At 40.2% G+C, this 15,716-nt stretch overlaps 1 protein-coding gene across 4 annotated transcripts; it reads right to left on the bottom strand.

The window, feature by feature from the left end:
* Positions 1-799: 799 nt before the first annotated feature.
* Positions 800-13,754, bottom strand: map2k4a (mitogen-activated protein kinase kinase 4a). Of its 4 annotated transcripts, XM_063472441.1 has the most exons (13): positions 13,372-13,754; positions 12,490-12,525; positions 11,548-11,580; positions 7,737-7,839; positions 7,472-7,646; positions 7,255-7,374; positions 7,019-7,138; positions 6,875-6,926; positions 6,666-6,793; positions 2,830-2,907; positions 1,840-1,988; positions 1,652-1,697; positions 800-1,553 (listed from the first exon to the last, which is right to left on the bottom strand). In XM_063472441.1, exons 1-13 carry the CDS (start codon positions 13,502-13,504, stop codon positions 1,440-1,442), a joined length of 1,287 nt encoding a protein of 428 aa, XP_063328511.1. In that variant the 5' UTR covers positions 13,505-13,754; the 3' UTR covers positions 800-1,439. The 4 variants fall into 4 exon arrangements, with proteins under 4 accessions (XP_063328511.1, XP_063328512.1, XP_063328513.1 ...); XM_063472442.1 differs by lacking the exon at positions 11,548-11,580; XM_063472443.1 differs by lacking the exon at positions 11,548-11,580 and having other exon boundaries at positions 7,737-7,827.
* Positions 13,755-15,716: the final 1,962 nt, after the last annotated feature.

The following is a 15,716-nucleotide window of genomic DNA, read 5'->3' as shown; positions in this document are numbered from 1 at the left end:
CGTAAACAAAGTACTTCAAAATAAAACACCTAAACGTTAAATTACACATTGTTAGCGCTTTAAAAATCGAAAATTATATTTAAAGAAAAAATAGAATTACTAAATTTAGTGCATGTAAGCAATTTTTAGATTATATTGATTTGAGTTTATTATCAGTGTTATTAATACACAATTATTATTAAACTTTTACATGTTACATAATATAAACTACACACAATATGGGTTTCAGGGTTCCTGATACCTTGCTGATATCTGATTATCTGCATGCGACCGGGTTATGTTCCCAAAGTGACCAAGAAAAATCACTGAAACACTTTCAGCCCTGGAGATCTTGCATCAGTTAATCTACCACTGAAATATGAGCAATCCATACTAGTCTCTAAGAAAATAATCCTTCTAAACTGGAAAGACAAAAAGTAGTTTCTTGTGACTCTTTGTTCCGCCCATTGCCTGTTACTGTATGTTTCGCCACTACTTTAGGTTTTGCATACATGTCATTAATATTACTACCACCCCATTAAACTCATAAAGTTAAACTACAGTATGAACCAACACAATTACAAGTAAACAGCTAGAAGTAGTTAACAGTATTTGTACACATCAAAAAGTTGTTTAAATCACAGTCATAGTCTGAGCATCTGAACGTTTTGTGCTTTTCTAGATTCACTAGGAATTGTATGGCACATGGCATAATTTAATATATTACATTTTTCTCCTTAAATAGCTGTCTTTTTGCAGGTGCAGGTCACCTGGATCCAGGCAGAACAGACACTGTAAGAGTAAAGAGGCAGAACACACCTTTAACCTTCTCTCTCTTTATTCATAAATCAGCTTAGAGTCCACTGCACAGCGAGCACTGAGTGGACTGCGGGTCCAACATAACTCTGACTACCAACACTTTTAAACTGCTTTATACCCAGAGAAGCACAGTTCCATTAAGATACCAAACACGATGCTTTCGTTACATGAAGAGGTGGGAACATTTCACAAAGAGCATAATTCCAGTATGTCGAAGAGTCTCCATGATTTTTGGTTCTATAAATACAAGTTCCAGGGTTATTTTTTCCCTCTCTTTAAATCACTGTTACTAAATCACTGAGATGTATCCTGATCAGGATGAGTCATGATTGATTGATTCAGCTGCTATTAATATTTAGGTGACTGTGCGTCTGTGCGTTTGTGAACAAGAAAGAAACAGAAGTGTGTTAATATACAGAAATGACTGAAAGGACACCACTTTTACTGCACGTGGTGCTTTTTTTTCTTCTTTTTTTTAGGCTTTACAATTCTCTTTTTAACACTGCAATAATGGGACCGAGCAAATTTACACAAGGACTTTTTTTTTTTTTTTTTTTTTTAAATTACTTAGTCATCTCTTTTTGATGCTGTCATTGCAGAGTGGTTTATATTTATGGATGAGTTCCTGTTTCATCTTGCTATCAGTCCATATACATGGGGGAGCTGGGAGAGGCCGGCATCTGATCCAGAATCCTGCAGACGTAACCGGCTACGTCGACTGAGCGCTCCTCGTACATCTGAATGAACGGATCTCTCTGAGGTGGATTAAAAAGAAACAAATTATTACATTAACTCAAACTCCTAGAAGAAAAAGAAAAACATGAAAGGTTAGGGTGACTTAACATGAACTCACCAGCAGCTCTTTGTACTTTGGCCTTTTTGATTCATCCTTTGTAAGGCTTGAGACGAAGATGAGAAAGAAAGCAGAGGTGTTAAATTATGGGAGGGTGCAGTTCAGTGATTAATCCACCGGGGGGCAGAAGAGAACACAGCACAGACTACAAAGAGACAGAAATTCTTGTCTATGGAGGTATTTCTTACCACACATTGACAAAGGCGATGAATTTGGGGGAGAAGCGCCTCTCCTCCGAGTTGCTGAGTTGCGGCGGGTCTCCTCTCACCACCTGGGTCAGCTGATCAAACACACTGTTCCACTTTGGGTAAGGAAACCGTCCCGTGGCCAGCTCATACTGAAACACATAGCATTAAAGTTCAAGCACACTGAGAGCGGAAAATTACAAATATGGCGTAAATCTCAACATTTTCTGCAGAGTTTTATCATATTGCTTTATTTATTAATAAACATTTACTGCATAAAGCATCTTTGTTTAGAGAAGAGAGCAGAGGTGCTACTCCACACTATATTTAACTGTGCTAACGGTTTAAAGGTGAACTTCAGACCCTCAAACAATGATTATGGTGCAGGTTTATTGCTCATACTGTATGCACTGTCATCATGGGCCTAATAAAAGAAAGGTCGTGCCGTCTCTGGAAACCATGAGGCTTTCAGTGATTGCCTTTTCTCTCTTTGTTCTGGTCTGTGTGTGCTGAAGGTGCAGTGTGAGGAAGCTGGAGCACCGAGTACAGAGAACCCTGTGCAAGCACAGGGAGAACGTGCAGCCTGCATGTGAATCCAGAACCCTCTTATTGTGAGGTTAGGATGCCAACCACTGTACCACCATACGAGATGTAATCCAAGAAGACTGGTTTTAGAACAAGTCTGCCACATTACCAAAACCAGTCACCACTGTTGTTTTAAACTGTATCTAACAGTTTAATATTCAGTTTGCAAGAAATTTAAGTCTTGTTAAAGTATTTGTTGATTTTTTGGGGGAAAAAACCACCCATAGCTTAAGGCTGACTCTGTTTGCCTTCAATAGGGATTTGTTGCAACGATGCCCTCTGTACACGTTCCTGTGCTTCAGTTTCTAGACCAAAAGAACAACATGCAAAATATGTAATACAATTTCCACAGTCATTTGTCCAGGTTCTTTCAGGACCTGAAGAGACGTAAGAAGAGCTGAAACTCACCAGTGTGATTCCCAAACTCCAGACATCTGAGCGGACATCGTAACCTTGCCGGGACGCGCTGGGGTCTATTCTCTCCGGCTGACAACAGAAACAGGAAGAAGCAAGCACCTTTAAATTGAACACTGGTTTTCATGGAAAAGAAAAGCTCATCAAGGGTTTTTAGTGATGGAAACATACTACAAACCAGCGGTCCCCAACCTTTTTTGCGCCACGGACCAGTTTATGTCCAACAATATTTTCACGGACCGGCCTTTAAGGTGTTGCAGATAAATACAACAAAATAAAACCAGTACCGGGAACCCAAAAAAAGAACATTTATTCATAACACACAGGAAAATACCCAGGGAAACCGAGTTAACGATAAAAACGATTAAAAAACAAGTAATGATAAAAACCCCGAAAACCATAAATTTCACACCCGAGCCTCAACTCTCGCGGCCCGGTACCAAACGGGACCGCTGCTATAAACCAGACGTGTGTTCTTTAAAGATAAAAACAGTCTGAATCACTAACATATTAGCAAGTACATTAGTGAATTAATGTTCTGAGATGATGCATCTATGCTGTTGAACTGCTGAGACAGCCCCTGAGCAGGCTTATGCTCTGACCATAAGAGATAAACAGCGTGTGTCTTGGAGTCTTAGAAAAGGCATTAACGCAGCTTTGAATCACCTCCCAGGTTGGAAAGGTTTGCCCCTATAAACTGTAACTGCTGCAGGTTTAGACACCACCAGAGGTCACTGTGAGTGTTCGGTTTAAAACTGCACACCCTTTCTTCCTCAGCACTAACAGAAAGAAAGCCCACAACCTCCACAGTGCAAGAACAGCACAAAGGATTACTTTAGTTTGGATTTTAAGATCTAACCCAAGTGTTTCTCTTGGATTTTAAGTTGCAGACAAGATGGTAAGAAAGAAATCTGTGCTTCCAAAACCAACAGCTAGCACTAAGAGCACTAAACCAGTTCATCGCCTCTGGGCATGCTTTCGCCTGCACAACGACATGCCATCAGCTCTGAGGTTCATCAGCTCGCTGCCTCCTTCCTGCCTTGTGAGGCTTCTTCTGACATTATCAACCTTCACTTTGTCTCAGAGCCGCAGAACAGACACAGGAGCAAAGTGCGTCAGAGAGCTGCAGAGATCTCCTGCTGCAGCATTGAGAGGAGGAAGCACCTCGCTGGCCCATTTACAGGCCTGAATTAGAGGCTGATGTCACCCAGCTGAGTGGGACGCTCTGCGCTGCAGCAAGAAGCTGCACGCATCTGCCAAGACTTCGTCTACACAACCACTGCACATAACGTTAGTGAGGAAATCATTAGACAGCATTTTTTTTCATATCTGGATTTTCCTCTCCAGTAATCAGATTTGCATCTTTGCCCTGAGAAACCAAACTTTATTAGGCTCTGAGCAAATCTGTAAAAGCAGAATAATTGTGCTGGATACAACCACAACAGCATTCTTAGTCAATCATCCACTACTAAACTACTAAAGTAAAAAGAAATTGGTTCAAATTTAATACTTTAAGTATCTACAGAAAAAATAGAAAATTAGCCAAATTATTACAAACTTTATCATAACCACTAAAAGCTGTGAACAAGAGCTACTGGTCCTCTAAAGTCCAACGTCCACATGCATCCGGTACAGGCTATAGCGTAAGGTAAAGTGTGTGCTCTGTTCCCAGCTGCACCGAGGTCTGTTTTTCTACGTCACTGAGCCTGTAGTAACCAGCAGCAGGGCGGTCACACACCTGGTGTGTGTGCCAGCTGGAAACCAGAAACTGGAGCTGAGATTCCTGCACGCTGAGCTCACAGCCGTGGGAAGCTCCCGGGTGACTTGGTTCAAACAGAGTCATGAATGAAGCGCCCTGCCGCGGCCTTTGGGAGAGCGGAGAGCGTGCAGAGGAGGCGGCGTACCACCGGGTCCTAATATCGCCTAACCAAATTTAGAATGGAAACTGCTGCAGAGAGACAAGGAGGGCTAGGAGGTACGGAGGGTCAGAAGGAGGTGCCCCCCAGCTGACGTAACCCTGCGGCAAAAAATAACCTCAAGCGATGATGTCATGATGAGATCACCTCTTTGAAAGCTTTGGTGTTGCATGCACACACGCAAGTATGTGTACGACACACAGTGTGATTAATGAGAATATTGTCTGAGAAAAAACAATGTGACAGATTATTTATCGTCAGGTGTTTGACCTGTACATTTTAAAAAAAAAATGTTTATCAGCATTTTAAATATTTTTTCCAAATAATAGCAACAGATCTCCAAATATTCTATTTAAAGTCTCATAAAGAACTAAAAATCCTTAGAAACACATATTAGACTGGTTCTTAAACAACTCATTTTTTCTCCTCTAACAGGATTTCAAGTATTGAGGATGGTGTTAAGACCTTCATGTGATATAACAGGCTGAACTGTTGTAACCTCTGACTGTCTGAGGAAGTCGTTTACAGTCAGCACAAAACACAGGAGGAACCTTCTTACTGATAAGTGAAATTATTTAAAATAACCAGTTAATAGTTGATTGGTCCTCATTGTAACTACTCAACAGCTAAGTTCTTGGATTTTACGAGGCACTAGAAACCTTTGAGACTCTGCTTCAAAAATTCTGCAATTTATCAGATTTTTTCAGCTGCACTTTCATGCATCGACTACTCCATTCTACCACATCCCTGTGCTGCTAAATACCAGATCCAATTAAGCAGCACAACACACTCAAAATATGCTGAACACAGGTTACAAAAAAAATTGTGGAAGAAGCAAAACTTCTTATTAGAAAGCAGAAAAAGCTTTTTAAATCCAGTCGGTGCAGTTTTCATGTTCTGGTGATCATTGAAATTAATGCTTCAAATAAGTACCTAGAGGTGCTTCAGCTCATTTCAGGGACTCTGATGTTTATGAAACCTGTTTGAAGCGATCGTTGCCGTGTGACTCGCGTCATTATCCCGTTGGCAGCAGCCATTAGAAGATGGTGAACTGAGTCTATTACGAGATGGGCAATTTGCAGGAAAAACACACAGTGAAGGTTCATTGTCTATCCCATCCCCAATCACCCCAACTATCATTTACCCATAATGCATATTGTAGGGTATATTACAGGTCTTTCTCAACCACTTTAAATTCAACTTTACTGGTGGCACTTTGTTTATTCAGTTATTCATGGTGCTCCAGTCAGGTATACAGAGAGCTTAACAAAAGCCAATTAGTTTTTTTTAACATCCCATTAACCCACCTCTGTCCTGAACTAGACTCTTACTGTGACAATTTCAAGAGATCAGCAGCTTCAGAGATACCAGAGTCTTTATATAAGGAGGAAACTTGAGGAGTCTTGAATATAAATCTTAGCATGTTTCTATTTAGAGCTCTTCTGAGATGAACTGGAACAGGAACAAAGATTTTCAAACCTCATTTAGACCTAATTTTCAGGTAAAATTGCCCCAAAAAATGAGCCAATTTTGTGTTTGTTTTTGTTTTTTAATTGAATTTTTCTAGTGATTATAAACATGTTGTTTTAATGTTTCATTGACCACTGAAATTAATGTTATTGGCTCTTTCCAAGTAGCCACAATTTCTTCCATAAGAATGATGGAAATACACAATGACCAAGATTAGAAGACACATTTTCTCCATCCTAATGTTTAACTCAAGCTGTGGTATTGTAGATGGCACTACTGGAACGTGGCTGGTTCACTGAGTAACAGCATGAATAAGCAGGTGATAAATAAAGTGGACAGTGACTGCACTACTGGTTTGTCAGAGCTGTCATTTTCCATGAAGCTCAATGGACTCGAGCCGATTTGTGGCTAGCTCTACTTCGGTAACCTCATCCTGTTACTCACCGCCATGTATGGTCTGCAACCGGCATCTCTGGTTTTGGCGATGGAGTCCACTAGCTGACCACTGATGCCAAAGTCACACAGCTTTATGTTGCCGTTCCTGTCCAGGAGGATGTTTGACGGCTTAATGTCTGAGTTAAGAGACACGGCTGGTGAAAAGACACGCAATGATCCAAATGCATTACAATGGAGAAAGTCTGGTATCCTCTTACCTCTGTGTATAATTTTCAAGTTTTCTTTTAAGTGGTTAAGCGCCTTCACAGTCTGTAATATGCAAAAACAGAGTTTAGCACAACAAGACGATAATCGGGCTTCTTATATGGATAAAATGAGGAAGACAAGTCCAAAAAACTTACAGCTAAAGTTATTTTTCCTAATATTTCTTCTGGAATCACATCATCTAATGAGCCATATACAAACTTGTAAAATTTGTCTAACGAGGTAGCCATAAGTTCCATACAAATCCAGCAGTCCCCCTGAAAAAAAAACAAACAAAAAAAAAAAAAACACAACAACAAGGAATATTCAGTCACTTGTTTCCTTTGAGGTGAGACATTATCGTTCATTCTGTAGCAAAGTGACTTTATTTCACCTCTCTGAACAGAGCACCGTAAAACTGCACGATGTAAGGACAATCACTACTTCTCATAACCACGTCCAAGTCCATCAGCAGCTGCTTCTGTTCTCTCTCGTCAACTGTTGATCGAATCCTCTGAAAATGACAAAATGCTTCCATACGTATCAAACAGACTCACAGACATCGCTCCCGTGTTCAGTTTTAGCTCAGACAGACAAAGGGCAATGATCACCTTGACCGCCATGATCTGGTTACTCGGCTTGTGCACCATCTTGTTGACGGAGCCGTAAGCTCCTCGGCCGATCTCGCCCAGATCTTTGAGATCTTCGGCTGTGAAGTCCCAGTGCTGCTCTGGGGAGATCTTCAATTTTCCCGAGGACTCGATGCTGTGTGTCCTCAGCCTCTCTCTGAGGGGGAAGAAAGAAAGAGCCAGCAAAATAACGAGAAACTGGATGAACTACATTAACAGACACAAGCCTGGGGGAAGGCTCACTCACATGTGAGGGTTCTGGAAGGGCGGCCCGGCCGTGTTCAGTGTGAATCTAGTCATGGGTTTGATGGGAGGATTGGCAAAGTTCAGCTTCAGGGCTTTACGTTTACCTGAGCGAGAGAAATGTGAATCAAACGCAGAGGAAACGACCAAACTCATCCCACATGACAGCTCCGAATGATCAGCGATTGAAAACGATACCAACCATGAAATGAGGCGACACAAGGACTGGGCAGATGATTAAATGCATCCCAACCTCCTGAAATCTATAGATGACATGCTTTTTATAGATTATTGGGATCGGAACTGGCAACCTCTGCATCACCTGCGTATTTACAAAAATACTCATCTGCAAGCCTTTGAACATATTGTTGGTAATTTAGCCAATTTTTCTAAACTCAGCTACCCCATGAAAAGACCAAAGAGATGAGTTTGTGAGCGGTGTAGCATTTCTGTTTCATGATATTCTTTACCAGAGATTGAGCCAACTTAGAAATTATTACTTTCTGGATTCAGTCCATTCATCCATTTTCTTCCATTTATCCAAGTCAGGGACGTTCTTGCAGTGAGGTTCGAACCACTGCGCTATGGATTCAATCCACATTCAGAAACTTTTGAAAGGGTTCTTTATGATTGCCTAAATGCACATCTCAATATTATAAGAAAACCTATTCCATTCAATTTTCTTTATGTAGCTTTAAATCACAACAACGGTCTTCAGACGACCCCCTATGAGCAAACACTTGGTGACAGTGAGAAGGAAAAACTCCCTTTTAAAAGGAAGAACTCTCCGGCAGAACAAGGCTTCTTTAGGTAGAAGGGAAAAAAAGGAAAATAAATATTAATGATAATTTGGAAAAAGTCTAATGTTTAATGTCTAATGTCACCATCATGAACTGCAGGGCCCCAGTTTTACAGATTTATTGCAGTCATCTTCATCAGACAACAATCCAAATAGCACCACCTGAGGTCACATGCTTATAGTCACATGGATGTTGTTACCAACTGGAACATGAAGACAGAGGTAAACAAATCTGTCTTCGATATCCTTCTGGATCCAGGGATTCAATTCATGCATGCTGCAGAGAGCATTTTCATCCCCAGTGGAGGTATACAGTTTCAAACTGCACAACAGCATTAGCATGAACACACATATTGGGGTTTATTGGATTAAAATGGGATTAATCCACCAATGAAAACAGTCCCCAACAAACGTACAACTTTTCCAGTTTAAATAATGTCTGCTTAAAACCACACTGGCTGTAGCTTTTGGGAAATCGATAAAAACACAGGCCGTTTTTATTTCTATTCAGGTTTACATTAGGAAGAACTAATGCTGACAGCTCAGATACTTTGGTCTTTTCATGGGAACAATACAACCCTCACCCAACCACATTTGTCATAAAGCTCATAATAATGGAATTTTAAAAAAAACAAAACAAAAAAAAAAAAACATGGTGGGTCTGATAACATGCAATCTAAAGTCAGAAGTTTTATACGTTTGCAGTACTAGATTGTCTTTGTACGGTAAGCAGACAATCCTGTAATATTTCCATGTTGCAATACAGACAGGGTTTTTCCTGGCTGACTAGGCGCGTAAGCATGACTGAGCAACAAACACAAGGCAATGAGTTACCTTGATTAAAAGGTCAGCGCACTTTTCTAATGTTTGTATTTTTTGCGATTTTTGAGGAAATGGACAAAAAAAATCTGATAACAACATTAAAAAGTTTACTTGGAAAACCAAGTGAATGAATCTCTTTTTGAATAAATCTACTTTAATCAAAAAATGCAAATAAATAAATAAGTGAGTGGAGCAACCTCACTGACTCAACTGCAAATTTTAAAAGCAGGCTGATACTGGTGTACAGTCAGTTGCCAGTTTAGTATCATTAGCTAAAACTGAAATGGTCTACTTGAGCAGTCCTGCAAAAAAACCTCCCTCGTGACGGTCGTTCAGACAGCTGTTCTAAGCACTCAATGCTGGCTCATCTAAACAATCAGGGTACATCAAAAAACAGAAAAACCAATCAGTCCCCTCCATTATGTCCTGGAGAACGTAATATAATGGGTATGTATCTTTATAATTTACAACTCATACATAGTAAAGAGGCGGGGCTTTTCAAAGTAAATCCGACATCTCCATTATGACACTTGATGATGTATAATAATCGTAAAAAAAAAAAAAAAAAAAAACACACCTTAAAAGTGAAAGAATGAAGATGATGAAGTTTACTTTCAGGGAAATCTATGTTATTGCTTCACACGGGTGTTTGACCTGCAGGTACTGATATAAATGTGGTGGCCTAAATACTAGAAAAATCTGTCAGTATAATGCATCCTTGAGTTAAATCCAGTCATCTGGTCCTCTGTTACCTACGACATTCTGCAGAGACCAAAGACACAAAATAACCAAGCTCCATTGGATGACGGCACCTTTCAACTCTGGGTTTAGGGGGCCACAACAGCAGAACATGGCCTAAGAATAAGTTTTCCCCAACTGGAGACTCTGCCAGACACTCCCAGACGACCCTCAATCTGCAGTTGGATGTGACAGACCTCAGACACAAGCTCTAGCTTCTTTCTTCACGAGAGGGGTGGCGTTCCATGTCCCTAACACCTGTCAGGGCAGCCGTGGACCAGACGACAAGGGCCCCCACTCAATCCGCAAGTAACCAAAACCCTACAGCTCCTCACGCAGTTGGTAGGAGTCGTAGCGGGCACTATAAAGAGGAGGATTTACTGCAGGACTGCCAGGTTAGACCGTTTGGGTGTACAGACCAAATAAAATAGCAAATGAATGCAAACTAGGCACAAAAACCAGTGAGAAATGATCATGTCACTGTTTATGTTTCTCATAATCATAACTTGCATTACCATCTGGCTTTGTGCAAAACTGAGAATTTAAAGACTCAAATTTCCAAAGCATGTCAACAGTAGATGAAAAAATACCCAGACACTGATGTTGATGCAGAGACAGAAATCCAGCATGCTGCTTAAACCACCTCCACTTACAATGCAAACAGACCAACCCAAAGATAAACATGAAGGGAGGGGGTGGGGGGGTTAAGAAAGAAAAAAATAAAATGAAATATATATTGGGAAACATGCTCCTCAGGCCAACTGCTCTGATTTCACCTTGAATCGAAGGACAGCTCACTCCACCCAAAATACCACAGGAATGCGAGTGCTGAAATTCCACTAGGTTTCAATGGAAGAAGTTGTGTGAAATGACAACTTCACAGTGTGCGTACCTTGTCTCAACAAGAAAGGGCTATGCTGGAGTGCACCAATGCCAAGGGGAGGAAAAAAAGTAACACACACACTTATACAGGCACTAGTTATGCTGGTTAGTTGCACACTAAAAACCAGCCAGATAGAGCTTCCATTGCACTTTTTAAACTGGTGTTTCTTTGGTTGGCAGAAGGGGGAGGGGGGTCCGTTGAGAGATCTCGTGCCAAAATATCAATGGAAGCTCTGAATTTTAGGCTTGTGCCGACGAGAACAGACACGCTTTTCCTGGAAGTGTGTCTGACAAAAAAATAAAAATAAAAGTCTTTTTGCACAGCACAAAAATCCTGACGTGGACAAAACAAACAACATTTCTATAACTGCATGCGTCTGTAGCCTGATATATCCTGATATCTGAAAATGTCATATTAAAAGCATCAGGTACCGGCACAAGCCTACTTGAACCCATCAGATGTTTTGACTCAGATTAGTGAAGAACAGCAGGACAGACTCCCCCATACCAGACTGTCAGGCAGAAACAAAGGGATGAGAACTGTTGATGCTGAAGCAAAAGAGATTTGGCTTACTTGGGGGAGCTCCAGACAGGTTTATCTGAAACCCTAGAGGTGAGAAGACAGCTTTTTATTTTTATTATATTTCACCTTCCATATGCCAGCCTGTGTTATATACCTCAAGAGATAGACTACTACTTTGTCAGTTTTGACTTTAACATCCCAACAACTCAAAAGCCCGAGAAGCAATTTACAAAAACTGCCCTGGCTTTAGTTTCGGAGCTGTCAAACATTCGGGTGCATCTATCGCAGGTTAAATGCATTTCCTGGATGGCAATGCACTGGCATGCACGCATGTTTATGAGCCAAGCACTTGGAGCAGGATGAGGTGTCAGTCAGTGAAGGAGGAAAAATGGCCTGCAGGTAAAACTAAAAAGGAGCGAGCATGACTTACAATCATGAAATTATTTGAACTTAAAAAAAAAAAAAACACAACAACAACAACTGTGTACATAAATAAAAAACTTTTGTTTTTCCTCTTAGGACAGCTCACCATCCATCAGCATCACGGGAGGAGTTAGGAATCGTTAGTTAGCAGCATTAAAATGAAAGATGAAATACAGTCAGGGAAAAGTAAACAGAGACAGGATTACGTGACGTAAATGTAAATATAAAAATTAAACAATCAAAGCACTTGAAGGTTATGTTATCGCTAACGTTAGGCTTAATTAAAGTGGCATCAAGTTTATTATTGTGACATCTACGAGGGCTGAAAAATGAGCATGCATCTCATTTACACTGATTACATTAAAGTGAAATACACCTAATTCCAATCAAGCAATATTCACCTTCATGATTCAGGGATTCTTACATCAGTATATTGTGAGATTTATTTTCTAAATCAGAGTATGTAATAGCTGTTTCATTTTCCCAAGAATTTACTATCCAGATTAAACACTGTATTTTTAAAGTCATCTGCTTATCTGACTCTACTAAGTCAAGGAAGTGTGTAGCTACCTGTTTCACTCTGACATCTCCAGCAGGTGTTGGACTCTGAAAGTTAAAATGAGAGACTGTTTGTACAAAAACCACAGCATAGGTGAAGAGCATTTTCGTGTGGTGGTGCTGAGAAAGCCTTCACTACTGCCTGCACAAGCAAGTATGGAGATGTGCTGCACTGAGCTGCATAAACCTGCTGCTTAATAGATCTGCAAATAATTCATCCAATATAACTAAACTCCAATAACGAATCCAGCTATTTAACTTGCGTTATTTCCATCAACGTACAGCAAATATTTCTGATAAAATCTTAATCGTTGGGCGTTTTGATAAAGTCAGCCTACGTAACACTAACATAACTGAGGTGCATGCCACCATGTACGTGTGGAAGATCATCTTCAATGTCAAGAGTGCTGCAACCCAAGTGCATTCAGAAACACTGCTCTAATCTAAGCTGAACAATGTCCCTCCACTGTCTGTGTTATTTACCAACATAAATATTTTAATAGGTTTATGTGCGATAAAGAAATATCACCGCTAGCTAAAATCGCCTGTTTTTGTAATGGGACTTGGCGAGATTATGTCCAGGCAATAGAAAAACAGGATGCAACGGAGCAATAAAACACCAAAAAAAAAATGGTAACAAGGACATTTAACTCGTTAGCAAAGAAATAATAAATTGATGATTTTTCCAATTGGTGAACTCGGAAATAACAGCTCTCCTGTCTGGGGGGGGGGGGGGATGCTAGTCCGCTCCCTTGGGAATGTTTTTCAGTCCTGGGAGTAGCCTGAGCCTCCCACGGCTAGCCTTGCTAACATTAACCTTCACTGCAGCAGAATATGAGCCCTCCCCTCCTCCTCCAGCTTCACCAGAATATTTTCCCACCGCCTCCCACTTACCCTGCATGCTGCTCATGGTGGTAATGTGCTGGGACTGGGACTGGTGCTGCTGGTGTGCTCCTGCGTTGTTGCTGCTGGGTGTTGTTGGGTTGTTAGGGCTGGGAGTCGCCATTGTTGTGTGTTTGAATTCCATCAGCAGCACCCGGAGCTGCAATGCAGAGACTCGGAGAGCAACTTCACTCCCTTCCCCACGGCCACCCTAACCGTTGCTAGGCTAACAGCCGCAAAAAAAAGGCAGGCAGCGGCGCTTGAAATGCCGTAAATTGCTACAGCTTTTTAAAACGTCAGGGCTACGTTAAAGGCCACCTTTGTACCAACGTTAAAAAAAACAAACATCCAGCCAAGCTAGGCTAACTAAACTGGCTATCCCAGAGGCTTTACGACCCGCAATCAGCTGACCAAATGACACTGACATGTCAACACCCACTGTAGGGAGGGCTAACAGTGCCAACACGAAATGCGTCGATAAATAATTCATTATCCCTGACGTTCTAAGTGAACGGACATAAACACTGGACTCATTTGGAAGACGGTGGTGAAAAACGGTACACCAGTATATTAGATATAATATGATAATTAATCAACAGACTGTTCTGTAGATCTCTCTTAAAAATACTATAAATGTGTACATAACTCTCAATTCTCATTGAAAAAGCCCTCTTCATATGTGTTTGTTTTTTGTAGACTTTCAATACTTATAACAGACAGCTGGTGTTTAGAATACAGTTGACTAAATTTTGATAACAAATATTTTTTTAATCTAGCATGATATCACTCTTCAGCACCTGCTGGTCCAGATGTTTCTGCCCCCAGTGAAAAGGTTCTGAGTTCTTTCCCTGCATTAAAATATTTTCAGTGTCAGTTAATTGATGTTAATTAATTAATTTAAAAAAATAAAACACTATAAAGAAGTATAATACAATCTGAACATCAGGTATAAAGACAAGCAAGTGATACAATTTAAAATATACTGACAGTGCTCCACTGAAACTGTCCAGTCCAAGCTTAACTTTGATATCAGCCAAACTGATTTGTTGCTGAAGAAATAAAACACTGAAATGAAGAAAACATGACCTGTTTGATATCACCTAAGAGGAGTAAATCCAGTTTTTCCATCCATTTAGAGATTAGGGTCAGTGCTTTGAAAACAGAGTGCTGGGAATAGGCTTGTTTTCAGGTGTGCCAATTAGGTGAGCTCTGACAGCCTGGGCAGCTCATAGCTGCTAAGGCAAACTGGCTGTTAGGCTAACCTCAGATTTCCAAAAACAATGGAGCACTTCTCCAAGTAGACTCTACATTGACAAATCATTTAGACATTTGAAGATTGTGTCACTACATTCGCAACTAAAAAAAAATAAAAATAAGAAAAAAAAACTTAAAGTATATTTGGTGAATGTAACAACAGAAACAGCATTTGACTTGCACTTTGTCCCATGATCCTCCATCAATACCAGTTGTGATTTTAGTCAAAATCCGTAATGGGATACCTGGCAGCCAAGTGGACACCAACACTAACTGATTGTGGCAGTCATCCATTCTCTGTCTTGACTTGCTGTGCAGGGTAACCAATCATATGCTAGAGTCTGTTGGCGATTGACAGCTTAAATTATTCCATGATGCACTGCAGCACAGGAAATACAAAATAATAAAACAGTGAAATAACTCAGTATGTTTTCAAATAAAATGAATGGATATTAATCAGATCAATTATATTGTATTTATTTATTTATTTACTGCTTGATTTCATTCATGTAACTTTATTTATTTAGTTAGTTAGTTATGTCATTTTGGCACCTTTGTCCCTCCATACATATATATTAGCGGCCGACACGCGAGCAGCAGACAGAACCGACGTTCAACAGAGTTTGTTTCAAAATAAAACACAGCAGTGCTTGGCTAAAATGTATTAGGAGTCACATCAATGTCCTTAAGAGATATTATAAGCAGGAGATATGACACAGAATCCTGAATTACATTTTATTGAATAAGAGAAATTTAATTGAAATTAAACTGAAATTGAGGTAAATTGAATATATTAGATTAAAAAAAGAAGTATCTAGTGGAGTTTCACCTCATTTTAGCTCACTGCCACATTGATTAAACCTGTTTGTGAGTCAGTGTGCTTTCAGTGTAGTATCCTGCAGAATGGGTAAAAGCGTGCCAAGAATTATCCCTCACACCTGTACATGTAAACATCCAAATTACCAAAAAGCTTTTGAACATGTTGCCCTTCTTCCTGGAATAATCTACAAGCTTCAGGCTGGATACATGTTAAAATAATAGTGCCTAAGGTTGCACTGAAGTTCATCTGAGGTGAAACCTTTTTGCTTCTTGTTATGAGCTGG

Source organism: Pelmatolapia mariae, linkage group LG4 (genome assembly GCF_036321145.2).
Source record: "Pelmatolapia mariae isolate MD_Pm_ZW linkage group LG4, Pm_UMD_F_2, whole genome shotgun sequence".
Taxonomy (NCBI): Eukaryota; Metazoa; Chordata; class Actinopteri; order Cichliformes; family Cichlidae; genus Pelmatolapia; species Pelmatolapia mariae.
This window is presented reverse-complemented; position numbering and strand designations above follow the sequence as displayed.

Coding starts and splice junctions, on each gene's coding strand:
- map2k4a (XM_063472441.1), bottom strand. CDS start 13,504: ATGGAATTCAAACACACAACAATGGCGACTCCCAGCCCTAACAACCCA. Junction 7,647..7,736: donor CCCTTCCAGAACCCTCACAT/GTGAGTGAGCCT, acceptor CTTCCCCCTCAG/AGAGAGGCTGAGGACACACA. Junction 1,989..2,829: donor GGAGTTTGGGAATCACACTG/GTGAGTTTCAGC, acceptor TATGTGTTTCAG/TATGAGCTGGCCACGGGACG.